The sequence below is a fragment of the Beta vulgaris genome, chromosome 8, assembly GCF_026745355.1.
Source record: "Beta vulgaris subsp. vulgaris cultivar EL10 chromosome 8, EL10.2, whole genome shotgun sequence".
Taxonomy (NCBI): Eukaryota; Viridiplantae; Streptophyta; class Magnoliopsida; order Caryophyllales; family Amaranthaceae; genus Beta; species Beta vulgaris.
In genome coordinates this window covers 35,585,403-35,598,978 of record NC_079209.1, presented here as the reverse complement: position 1 = coordinate 35,598,978, position 13,576 = coordinate 35,585,403, and the positions used below count along the sequence as shown (strand labels likewise).

The 13,576-nt window shown below is 37.8% G+C and overlaps 1 protein-coding gene across 3 annotated transcripts in view; it reads right to left on the bottom strand.

The window, feature by feature from the left end:
• Positions 1-323: 323 nt before the first annotated feature.
• The window catches only part of LOC104901365 (hypothetical protein), a 29,904-nt gene continuing 16,651 nt past the window's right edge, over positions 324-13,576 (bottom strand). Inside the window, exons 3-11 of one of the 3 annotated variants that reach the window (XM_010688930.4) lie at positions 11,161-11,403; positions 10,889-11,038; positions 9,351-10,744; positions 5,182-5,255; positions 4,990-5,071; positions 4,785-4,907; positions 4,577-4,683; positions 1,446-1,603; positions 324-843 (exon numbers count right to left, since the gene is read on the bottom strand). In XM_010688930.4, the coding sequence (XP_010687232.1) occupies positions 592-843; positions 1,446-1,603; positions 4,577-4,683; positions 4,785-4,907; positions 4,990-5,071; positions 5,182-5,255; positions 9,351-10,744; positions 10,889-11,038; positions 11,161-11,403 (2,583 nt within the window). In that variant the 3' untranslated portion in view covers positions 324-591. The other 2 variants (XR_007269229.2, XM_010688932.4) reach the window with 2 other exon arrangements.

Sequence of the window (13,576 nt, the reverse complement as noted above, 5' to 3'; positions counted from 1 at the left end):
TTCAAAATTATATTAAACATTTTCAGAAATTGAAATAAATAATTTTGGTATTTTGTAAAATCATTTTAAAGGCAAAAAAAAAAAGGGAAAAGAAAGTTTATATGGATTGCTTACATACATTGGCCCCACAATTTCCATGATATTATTTTTTTTAAAAAAAGACCATCCTAAAATTATTCATGACATTGTTGGTAAATTATTCTCTCTCACTTCTCAAATGGGGTTCCATTTCATCTCTCTACTTCTCTGTTCTTCTAAATTCTTGTGCCATATCTTCATATTACAAAGTAAAAAAAAAAAAAAAGTATTTAACAGATAGTTCGTACTTAAAAATCTGAAATTTTTATTTTGCATTAAGCTTATATAGTTAAAAGCTCTATCAAGGGACAGATGATGTATAGATGAATGAAATGTAGTAACAGCATATATGTCACATCCCCTACGCAATATACACGGACAAGAGGACAAGAAAAAAAAAGAGAAGAAATCACTTGCCAAGCCCCTGAAGCAATGGAGCAGCATGAACCAGTGAAGAAACCATGTCCTATCGAAAGAATCAATTGACTGAAGCAAATGAAGGCAATCTACGAACTATGAAATATAGGTTGTGGACAGAGTGGGAGATGCCGTTCCTCTGTGAATTGCCTTCAACAATGTGACAAACTTGCATAAACTTTCTGCAGAAAACCACTTTAACTTCCATGTCCTGGATCTTGAGGTAGTACTTCTGTTCTGAAATCCAATTTTCAGTTTCATTCTCTCAATTATCGATGAAAGGCAGGGTACTCTAGAACCTTTTCTGAGAGTCAAGGTCACACATTGGCTTTCATTGGCTTCGATGACCTGAAAATATCAGGATATCAACAATACTTGAGTTAGATTTTGGGTAAACAACTTCTTTAGATCACCTTGAAAGAAACATGTAAGGTACTTATGCCCATATAAAGAAACCAAGCAATCCTGCAGTTCACTGAAGACCTAATTACAAACACATTTACGTCGCAAGGAATATGTATAAGAATCTACCAATTCTACCAATCCTAGAGATCCAGGATCGATGTGGATCCAAGACAATAATAGAAAGTTCGAGTTGTTTAGTATTCCATTTTGTATTTAAGATCTTGCTGGTTTATTTAAATAAGTCCCTATAAATAGAGAGATACAATGTGTGTGTGTGTGTGTGTGTGTGTGTGAGAGAGAGAGAGAGAGAGACAGAGGGGGGGGGGGGGGGGGGGGGATTGTAAGACAACATATTGGCACCCATTAAACTAAAAAACTGCATGTATACCTTGTTCAGGAATCAAATTCAACTAAAGGTCAACATGCAGCAGAAAAGGGTTTCAACCAAGCACCAGAATCAAATTAATAAATATAAGCCCAAGGTGAAGCATTTCACATCCAGAAATTAAATTCATAAATTTTGAAGATCACATTGTATAAATTACCATCTCCGACAGATCAGCAATGGAGCAGCATGAATCAGGCAAGAAGTACAAGGTAGAATCTGCATGGCCTGGAAGTGAGCTGAAGTGAATAATATCCTCAATGCATACAATTAGATGTCCCTCATACAAAAATAGTGATCTGGGTACCCATTCCTCACCTGTCGATAACAATAAAGCACCAGAACTTTGAAACAAGGCAGTGAGATATGCAGACCGTGGAAAATTAAGATAATTAAACAGGCATTGTTTAAATTCAGGCAATCTGAAGACAAAGACCACTAACTCAAACGGAAGAAACAGAGAGCTAGTCCAATTAGCCAATTACCAAGTTCATATAAGCATACTTGAAAAGGTTTAAAAGCTATAAGTGCACACACATGCCACACCAAAAACAACTACGTTTTGCAGCAGCAAAGGCTTTCCTAGGTCCTCTCATTCCCATAAAAAAGCAACTCGTGGTGGCATAAGGTACTGTTTAGGACATGTAAGGAAGTTGAATCTCATTTGAGCAATAGTTGTCTCGAATTGAACATGATTTGTCATATCCCTTTCATCCCCAAAGCGCAATGAGGCAAGAATATAATCATTTGTGCAAAAACCAGAAGCTCCAAATAGTGAAAACCAAATATTCAAAAAACTAAGGACATATGTACACATATATTCCCCCATATAAAACCTTGTTCCCTGATGAAAGTGATGAACCACATGTTAGGCAATTCAACGGCGTCCTAGCAAGTATCAAAACAGTAAACCAAGCGGTTCAAGCAACAGGAGGAACTTCATTTTGACATTAGTATGAATACATATGTCGAGATTTAAATGTTGCAAAATGTTAAGTTGTAAAAAGATGGGTTCGCCATTGTCCAACAAAGAAGAAATCAGAAAGGAACTCTCTCTTTACTTGGCACGCACTCCCACCAATACTAAAGGAACTGGACCTTTCTGGAAGTTTTGTTTCCTTATTTAAGCAAATGAGTTCTTAATTCAGGCGTTGCACATTCTTGTCATTGTTTTTTCCGATAGTACTTGTTGAAACCCTCATTTTCATGTCTCCCTTGTTCCCTCTATTTAATCCTCCTACTTTGCTCAGTATCCATCAAAAACACAAGTAGCTGCCTGTAAGTGCAAACAGACAGTCAGAAAAGCGGGAAGCAGTCACTAATGTAAGAATTTGCACTTGTGCAACAGCGAAATTACCTTCTAGGACAACAATCACTATCTTAGAACATTAAAATGCATTGCATCATCGGCTTAAATACCTTAGAAGCACCATGGGATTACGCTCAGCACCAAACACAGATTCGACCTCTAGTAGAGGGGTATGCAATGCTAAGTGGATATCAAATAATATTAAGGAAAGTTCCACTAGTGATTTTGTGCTAGCAGTGCAGTTTATGGAACCATGTACACAGTTAAGTACTGCCACATTAATTATTGGATCTGTAATTATACCTTATGCATAAATCACCCAAAATGACTACTGAATTTGTTGACAGATATCTCATTTTTGGGGGAACTAGCTCCTGCATTCGGCATTGTGATTGTGAGGCAGAAGTTGCCGGGAAAAAGACAAAAGAGGGTCCTTGATTCAATGATCTTGCTTCAATGGTCATAGAAAAATCAAGTACACAATACAGGAAGGAATACAATTAAATTTTTACTTCCCTCATTCTCTATCTATTGCAGCTCAGGGGTTTTTAAACATTATTAAAGATGGAATAACGAAGTTTGGTTGGTCTTGTACGCCCATGTGATTATGGTAAACAAGAAAGAGATGTTCTTTTGAGGTGTCTTTTGATACTAAAGAAGGAAATGTTGCAATTCATATGAAACTTCCCAGAGAGGTCGTATAATATTATAAAGCATTTTGCAAGCTCATAAAGCATTTTCAGAGCTACGTAAAATTTGAACTAGATAACTCTCAATCTTATGACCCTAAACCCAAGATTAGAAAGAGTATCAAACACATATACCCACCATAACCTACCGACTCTTAACAAGGTGACAAGTATCAACGAGCTCTAAATAATAGATGGTGAATTTGCATACATCATTTATAGCAACAAATTTTCAATTACTCCCTCTTTCCCTTAATATTTTACGCACTTCCCTGTCAATATTTTTCATACTAAATAAGGTTTCTCCTCGAATTTGAGTCCTAAAGCATTGGTAAGATTCAATTTGAAGAAAAATATATATTAGTTCAACTCGAATCTAGTCGCATCACTACCAAGAGCAGCAAGGCAGGGCACCTTGCGCCTCTCATAAAGCGGAAAACGTGTGTGCCTTGCGTCACCTCTCGTAATTATTGTGCCTGCTTTGTTCAATGCTTTTTATCCTGCACCTCCACTCGCCTAGCGCCTGGGCATGTTATTTAAATCTAAGAAACGGTAAAGCTCCAGTTTGACGAATTTACACATATTCCCAAAGAGAACAACACTAAGTAAACAAGGAACAAGCCGTTTATATTGCAAAAAATCCCCATATGGGAGGAACAACAATCTTCAAAGTGAGGCAAAGCAACTTTAGGCTCTAATCCCTCAGTCAAGACTTTGATTCTGGAGATAGCATCCCAGGTACTAAGCGTTGTCATTTACATAATTTTGTTTCCTTCGATGCACTTTCAAGAACATCCTCTAACATACTGGATTAATTTGACAGGTAATTGACGTCAATTTTCTAAGGAAAAAAAAAATTCTCAGATTAGTGTATCACGGGCATGATTTTGAAAGATGAAACCTAGATGTTCGATATCTTACAAATTTTAAATGAAAAAAGAGAAGTTGAACACTGAGAAGAGTTTCACCAAACAATATGCTAATCAAGCTCAATCCACTTATGCTCATTTATTCTGGAATTCTTACGCTGATTGTTGCTTGTTGAGCCAAAGTATTAAGATGTGTAGCTTTCACAAATAACCTGTCATTTCGAGGTCCAGGTTGATACTAGATATGGAGGTGTAAGCGTCACATGCAAATTTTGACGTTAATGATAATTGCACGCATGAATGCATATTGGATAGCCTTAATCAGATAGTATCACCTCAGGCTAGCTGAATATTATATGTGTATGTTCATGCATGAATGCATTAAAGACTAAAAGAACATGAAGAGGAAAATAAAAGGATATACCTCCATTACTTTTGTGCAAGAAAAGCACCATACAGTATTGATATACGTTAGTTCCCAAGAATCCACCTATTTGTCTATCAAACAAGTTCAGCTGAACCTGATCCAAACTGCCAATGAAGTTTCCAACAAACTCATAAGCATTGCTCCTTGAGGTTTGTCCAAGAATTCGAAAAATTTATAGAGAATGAGCATAGACTACATATTATACCTCCTAACAGAACATTTATCTATTTCTCCATGTGAAACGAGTCCAATCATGAAAAGCAAACGCCTTGTTTTCTCTTTGCACCTTGTAATCAACAGATAAGCTTTATCCTCATCAATGTAGACCCTACGTATGTGAAAAGAGCAATGATCTACTTACTCGGAAGGAAACACCACATGCATATAAAAGCAGCTAAGAAATAACTAACCATAAGACCAGAAGTCCCAATCCTATCAAAACCTCATTCACATCTTCAACCTTGTGCGAAGTCAATAAACTAAAGCTAGTACCTACACGATACACACATATGGTTTTAGTCATAATGGAGCAACCAGCTAAGAAACAGAGCATCAGAGATGAAGAAACCCTTGAAAAGAGATCATACCACAGCAAGTCTAACCTGACCCATCAAGCATGTCATTAAGAAGAATCACATACAACTTCCTTTCGCTGCTCAGAACAACAGCTACCTCTCTGCAGTTCCCATATAAATTCATAGTGCACAACATAGAACACCAGGGTAAGGAGGGGGGATATAAGCAGTAAAAGCACAAAAAGAAAAAATAGTTTCCAGTAAAATGGTGATGCAGGCCAAAGGCAAGCAAGTGGGCAAATATCAAATGTTATGGAAAGCCTGAATAACTGAAAGCTACAAACCTGATATAGCAATCTGATTCACACTAGACAATAATGCTAAATTGCTGACAAGTGAACCTTTCATCCTGCACCTAAGATTACAACATTATAACATGTCTTTACGAGTTTACTGATGAACCGGGAACTTCTGCAGACTAATATTTCTTCATCAGTAGCCAGATAGCCTGGAAACCCATTCTATTCACCACCACTCTCTCTCTCTCCCTCCCCCCGTCCCTCCCTCCCTCATCAGCAGGCCAATTTACTGTACCACATTCAAAATAAACCTGGAAACCCCCCCCCCTCCTCCCCAACGAACATTAAAGATTTGCAAGAACTACGCAATGCTCTATCCCGCAAAGAACTCACATTTGGAGAAACGGATTCCTAGAAATTCCATCAGCCCTCCAGCAACACAATCCACATGATCACCAAGCACTCTGATTCAAAATAATTCTACCTCTACTACATATTACAGGTAACAATTGGTTTAAACACACTTACTAAGAAGAGGATATAGATAGAAAGAAGAGAGAATCTTTGCTTTTCATTGAGGAAAGAAACTTAGAAACCCACATGCCAAATAAGGATGTGTTACATTTTTCTTCAAAAAACCCAAAATAGCAAGTTCTACATTTTTAAAACCAGCATTAAATTTTCCTCTACATCTACAGTGATTCAATTGTACTCTGCTTGAAGTGAAATATACACCACCAATGCTAATTTTTGAAGCCAACTTATAGTTTTGACATTGGAGCACCATGTCACAGGAACCAATGCCAGGCACTAACATTGTTATGTAAGACTGGAAAAGAAACAACAGCTTGATTCTGAATATCTGATGAAAACACCTGGATCCTTCAGCTAGGCCTCAACAAGCTGGTAGGAGAGGCTGATTAGTGAACCAAAGTTCTCTTCTGGACTAGCTAGCAGTTAACTGTTTGGGGATTGAAGGGGACCTCAATACAATGAGTTTACTTACATATCAGTGTGTTCGAATGATGAGGATCAAAAAAATTTATACATGGCCTTAACCAATCCACAGTTAAAATTAATGCAAGATTTGGAGAAATCAAATATCACCTCTATCAAGGTATTTCTAGGCCCTTTATAGAATAGAAAAGGTATATCATAGATATTTATAATCAATCATTTCTTACTTGAGAGAAGAACAATAGTAATTCATTGCTACATGTATGGATTATTGAATATAGTAATCCATATATTTGGACATTTTCCTTCAACTCCGTAATTTTGTATTCAGTTATTTAACATACCATGACCAGTGGCAATCATTCAAGTAAACAATAAGGAAAAAGGAGAGTGGTCGTGCAGGAAAATTTCCAAGCCGCTTACTCATGAATTATGGGTTCACATTCCATGTATGCCAAGTGTCACAGTTTGGTGGTAGTTGAAGGGGTGCTAATCGAGTTAAGAGATTGCGAGCATATGCTCGACTCGACTCAAAAACCTATCACTTGTGCTCGACTCGACCTCGTGACTTGTTAAGCTCAATTTACCCTTGCTCCACTCATGCTCTTAAAGTTATATCCTTGCTTGAATCAAGTTGTGGCTTGCTCGACTTGTGCTCATAAGCTCGCTTGCTCCAGGCAAGCTTAGCTTTATTCTTAAGACAAGCAAGGATTCAAATCCGACTTGAGCTTAAAATGGTGATTAGCTTGATTAAAACAGGCATAATCCAAGATCAAAAAATACAAGCTTATATTCTAAGTGAATGGCCCAAACTAAAATTCATTAAAAAAATGTGGACTAACATTACATCTTAAGCTTCGTCAAACTCTAGTTTTCTATGCCCCTGCTTTCCATCCTTTTCTTATCTATCAATATCAATACGGGACTTAGAAGTTCCTACTCTATCTTTTTCAGCTTTTGGACTTTTGTTTTATGTCTCCTAGATTCCACCTTTTTCTAATCTATCAATATGAAACTTTGTTAATGGGCTTTGAAAATTTGTCGTCTTTTTCGTTATTATTTTTGTAATGAGCTGCGACTCCTTGCTAATTTATTTAAATTTGGATCAAAAGTAAGTGAATTATTGAGTTCAGATTTTAAACACTTTTATATACGGAAAATTTTTTTGATAGGATACATGCAGTAGATTTTAATCTTGATACTTGTGTCGACTTCTATCAAATTGACTATATTTTTTAAAAAAATAAAAAGTGTAACGAAGAAAAAATCATAATTATAACAAGAACTAACTCATTTTATAATTTCAAAATTAACCTTTTTTTAAGTTAATAAAAAAAAAAAAATCGAGTTCCTCACGAGCTAATCAAGTCGAGTTAGGTCCAGCTTAATTGACTCGCTAAGATCTTGAGTCGGGTTTAAATTCGAATTGAGTCAACTAGAGTCAAGCTTTGACAAAGTCCAGTATGCGTTGCTCGCGAGCAACTCAACCTGATTAGCACCCCTAGGTAGTTGCATGGTGGCCCTTGGCCTTTCTTCTATAAAAGCCTACCAACACAACAAAGGAAAAAGAGAGAACTTATAGACAATAGCCAATATTTAGTGCTCTTATGAGGCTTAGTTTTAAAAGTGGCAAGACACATCAAGGTACAAAAGGTCCCTAGAGCCTACATACACGACGCAATGTGAACATGCAGCTATTAACTTTTTTCACTTTTTTGTGGCGTAACGAGATTCCTTTAACAAGGCTTAAGAAAGATGGCCATATAAGTGACTTCCTAGCCAGAGAAGAACAAGAGGAGCTATATTCAAGGAAGTTATGGACTGGAATCAGAGATTGGATGGACATCCGAAACAGAGAGGAAGCAAACAAGGCTAGTTCACGAAAGACTAAAACATATGGTATTGACATAGAGAGCGCCCTGGATGTTGAACCACATTCTGAAGAGTGTGCCTGCTCACTCTTGTCGGAGCCTTCTTCTCCAAAGAGACTCATTTATAGGGGCTCTCCCCATGGGTTCTTGATATCCAGAGAGAGGAAAGAAGATTATATACTAGTCCAGAGAAAGAGTTCAGTCAAAATAAGTCTCCATCCAGCACATCGTATGGAGTGGATTTCTGTTAGAGAGCCCCAAACTTAAAAATAAAAGCCATCTATAAAAATGAAAAAAAAAGAGGGGTTCAGGGCAGTTGGACAATATATACATTTTAATAAGGAGAAACAAAAAAAGTTGAAAAAAGAAGCTGGAACCATAAATATAGAAAAGTGGATGGTAAGTGATAGACTCACTAGTGAAACACGTAGGAGAGTAAACAACAACATCTTTCGAAGCAATAAAAGAAATAAAAAAAAGTTATGGATGGTGACTACTGACTAGTTGGACAGCTTTCAAACTTTAATATTTCAATTCAGTTTTGGCTTTCTTTGAATTTCTCGACACCGGAGAGTTAATAAAAGTAAGGGATTCGGCCAACCTGGGAAAAGGTTTGCCGGTAATGGCACCAGTGGCTGAAAAACATAAGAGATCGCGGGAAACAAGTATTCTCACCAGCAGAATGATGGACGAATTTTAATTTTAGCATACCATGCAAGTCAACTTTAAAATTTTGCATTTGTTATGGCTTTTACTCAGGGTTTTACTTTAATAAAATTTATGAAATCAACAGGGGAGCTTTCACTCGAAATAAAGTAGTAGGTTTAGTAAGATTCAATAGGCAGAACTTTTCTGTCATTTTCTACTCATTTCTTTGCCATCTCCTCTCTCTCTCCCACGCCTCTACCCTGAACTGGCTAAGGCACTCCGCCTTGCTCCTCACTGGTGGCAGCCGCAGGGTTGCTATGGGTGCTTTTTCAAAAGCAAGCCCTTTGGTGTGCTCCTCACAAGGCACAAATTTTGAAACTAAGCAATGAAGTGAGAACAAAACAATGGACCACAGGTGTATGAGATTTAAGTTGCCAACCTTAAGAAAAAAAGGCAATATAACAGCAGTGAAAGACATTACCTTTCACTCCACATGGGATTCCTCCCTACTACACAATTGCAGACAATGTACTGCTTGCAAGTCTCATGAATGGTAGAATCTGCAACAAGTGAATTAAAGTAACTTGCAATGTGGTCCTCAGCTTTTGAGTCTGCCAACTCTGAGTGAGCTAGGACTCCACCAGCCTCAACATGTGCTGGTACTGTTTTAATCTTTTCACGAGCTCTTTCAATGCAATTAATATCATTCACATCCTGCTTCTGTTCCCCATTTTTTATATCATCTTCGCAAAAACTTGTGCTATCTGACAGTGAAACAACTCTTTTTCTGGGTTTCCTTTTAGATGCTTTAGTTTCATAACAATCAGCAGCTTGCTTGCTGGAAATCATGAAATCTTCATCATTGTCTGCAAAAATCCTGGTGGGTTGCTGTGCAAATGAATCTATTGAACCCCATTCTCGTCCTACCTCAGGAAGATGAAGTTCATTGTCCCCCTTTCCTACTAAGAGGTTGGATTTCCAATTAATATTTCGAGCCAAACTTTCTTCACCTGTATATTGCTCAATTTCGGAGAATGATGGGCCGCATTCATGTCCATCTGCTTCATCACAGCTAGTATTACTGTCAGATGAAGCAGCAGAAAAGGACTCAGCAGACACCTGTAAAAATTCTTCCTCCAAGTAATGGCGACGATTGAGAATATCTTCTTCATAATGTGGAGGCGATTCTGGGTGTCCAGATGATGATGATAAATCCTTTATACTTTTGATGGCAGTCAATGATGTACTACTGACACCAGCATTTATCTCATCACCATCTTGTACACTTGTACCAACAGTAGCAATGTTAATATCTGCTATTTGCAGATACTTTTTCCCTTTAGGAAAATTAGACGACAAAAGATCCTCATCTAAAGCCCTTAGCATTATCCGAGGTTTCCTTTCCCCATTTTCATCAGCAAAATGAAGCCAATGATAATCATGATTGCCAGCAGAAGAGATTGCAAAAGAACTATTAGTTTCCTGAGCAGTTGCACTCTTATAATCTCCTGAATTTATAGTTGAGTCTGATACATATTCCAAGTATCTTGAACTCTCTCCGCTCTGTCTCCAACTAGATGTGTCTCCCAAATTTCTACTACTAAAAGGTAGCGCAGCCTGGTCATTCTTATATTCATCAACCCAATTCTCAGATCCCTGATCCATCCAATCCTTGAATTCCTCCAACCATAACTTTGGACGCTCTTTCTTCATAAACTCAATTCTGTTTATCAAACAAGTTAGCTCACCTTCATTATCAGAAAGATCCTCCTCTCCACCTTGTATATCATTATCACATGACAATGAATCTTGCTCAAAGAACATGCTCAGCCCAGGCTCTTCACTTTCAATACATGCAAGGCGTGAGAGTTTCTTCTGCAAATAGAATCATGCAAAAACACCGCAGATGATTAATCAACAAAGACAGCGAAAAGAATTATCCACTACAAAACACAATACAACAGCCTTGCAATAACTGCACAACTTTTTCAAATACATGCAATTGCAGCAATGACTTACCCGTTTTCCATCTATAAAACCTTCCGCTTCATTGTCTTCCCTAGCAGGAGAGTAGAATCCATAGCTTGCAGGCCGTCTGTGCCTCCTTGCAATAATTATCTGCCTCTTCCAAAACTCTCTTGAGCTCATTTCTTTATCATCTAATTTCACCTGACAGAACAAAATTATGATGAAAACTTTCTTCCGCTCAGCCAGACCAGTTGTTTTAGAAAAATAATCTCCAAGAATATGACGGAACAAGAGAGAAGTCAAACAGGGATAGCAAAACTCACTTGTGCAGCATCTAGGAAAAAGCTGAAAACTTGTGGCCGATACCATCCAGCACAACAAAGAGGATTCCCTTCAAGCCAAATATTTTTTAAAGAAGGAAGGCTTGAAAGGACCTCTAGCTCCACGTAGTTAGAGATAATGTTGTAAGAGACATCAAGTCCTTCAATAGATTTCAAATTCTCGATCCCTCGTAACGTAGTCAATGCGTTATTCCTCAAGACAAGTTTTAATATACGGTATGTGACCTGCGTGATGAAATAAATACATTTAATCAGGAGCCAATTCCTTTGCAATTTACAAAAAAGGCTTCATTTTGTGGCAGCAATACAACATAATCACTGAAAATCTCAAAGTTATGTCATTGTCCAGTACTCCAGTGACAGGAGTGCCACATTATATTCAAAGTGGAAAAGACACCTATAAGCTTTTCAGATAATAAATTCGAAAACATCATCCAAGAGATGCAAGAAGATTCTCAAACTTCAAATGCAGCAGCAAAGCTGAACCACTTCTAGCAACACTAACCCCACAAATAAAAAGGACAAATTCGTCATTGGCCCATTGTCAACAAAAAGCTAGTCGGGAAAAGATAGATGAAACAGTGCAGCCTAACAAGTAACAATACATGAATTAGCCTAAAGAAATACAGGATGTGAAAAGAGAGGGAAAAAAATCTAAAATATAACACGAGAAACTATAAACCCCGACTAAAGGCAAGTGACACTTCTGCTTTCTCTGTTAACCACAAATATAGCAGGATGAGGAGCACAGAAAGAGGACCTCCAAGGAGCCGACATAGGACATGTAACAGAATGATTGAACTCAAAGACAGCAAAGATGCACCACCATTTGCAATGTAAGCTAATAAGCGATCAAAAATAATTTCCTAGAATAAATTAATCAAAAGTCAAAAGTAATATCAACAATATAATAACAGTTAGACAGCAAATAAAGCTGGATAAAGAATTGGTTTTTTCAAGTATTAAAATATGAAACCCAAACCCCATCAAAGGTTCCGTAGTGTGCACCAGAAAAAACAAGGTACACCACTTAATCCAATAGCACAAGTTAAGCTGAAACTTATTCAAGAAAATTTTACCATCTATTTTTAGTTAGACACCAAAAATTGATAGCAGCTTAGCCTCGCATAATCTATTTCTCCTAATCAACCCCAAAATAACAGACTTCTCTATTAGCTCATGTCAGACATAAGGTTATCTGTTATCCTGGGCTAAGCTCACAGACAATTTTATTTTATTTTTAGCCCAAAGATATTGGAGTTGCACAATAAGTACATATAGTTCTCAAGCTATCCCCTCGCTCTCTTGCAATCATTAGCCATAACCAATCGCAAACATCCTCATCCTTTTCGCTACAATTTCCAATCCACACTACTGATACCTTCGCGTCAGCAACACAACATTGCCACCATAACTTTTCTACGGCACACTGCCTTCACTTCCCACTCCCTGAAATCTGGTTTGTGGGCTTTATACAGCACCAATACACCATGCAGCAATAACAGAGCACATCAGCAACAGTAATGTCCTCTATGGCTCTATCTGACCTTTGTTCTTGCCAATGTACCATCATGCAAGTACACTCTCGCTTTTGTAGCTTGCAAGCTAAACAAGAATGGCTTCAATTCAATAGGATTGATATATCTGATGTTTTGATACTATGTGGAGCATAGACCAACAGAACAATCAACACTAAACACTCTCAATTGACTTCTTTTTTTTTGGGTGCAAAAGAGGGGCTAGCCCCCAAAAAAAACAAGAAATCAAAGCATAACTATACGCAGCCAAGCCACTCCCTTAATATCCTCATAAAGGGTAGATCCTAACACTGAGGGAACATCATGGTGAATACTACTACCAATAGCTTGTTCTAAACCCCTATTCGCAAGCCAGTCTACTGTGCGATTAGCCTCCTGATAGTAATGAGTGAAGACTACCTCCCAGTTGAAATCCTGAATTACGTTGAATGGTTGAACCGTTGCAGCATTGATTGACAAAGTGAATGCAGTCATGCACTCTCCAGAGTAGCTTGTATCATCAAAAATATTGATGCAGTTTAATTGTCCATGGACAACTGTCGAATTCAGACTTGTTGAGCTAGTTTTAGGCCACAAAGTAGTGCCACAACCTCAGCACAAAAAGCATGGGCATACCAAAATGAGCTGAAAAGATAGTAATCAACTTCCTTCGAGAATCTCTGAGAATTCCACCACTACCCGCTAAACCTAATGATCCTCGCACAGCTCCATCCATGTGAAGCACTGTCTCAAGTGGGGCTGTCCACCTTACAATAACCTCTGTCCTTTGCTGTACATAAGCACTCCCCAGGGGACTGTCATTGTGTGAAGCATTCCAAACTTTATTAATGTTCAGTCAAAGGAAGCCAATGAGATCTGCG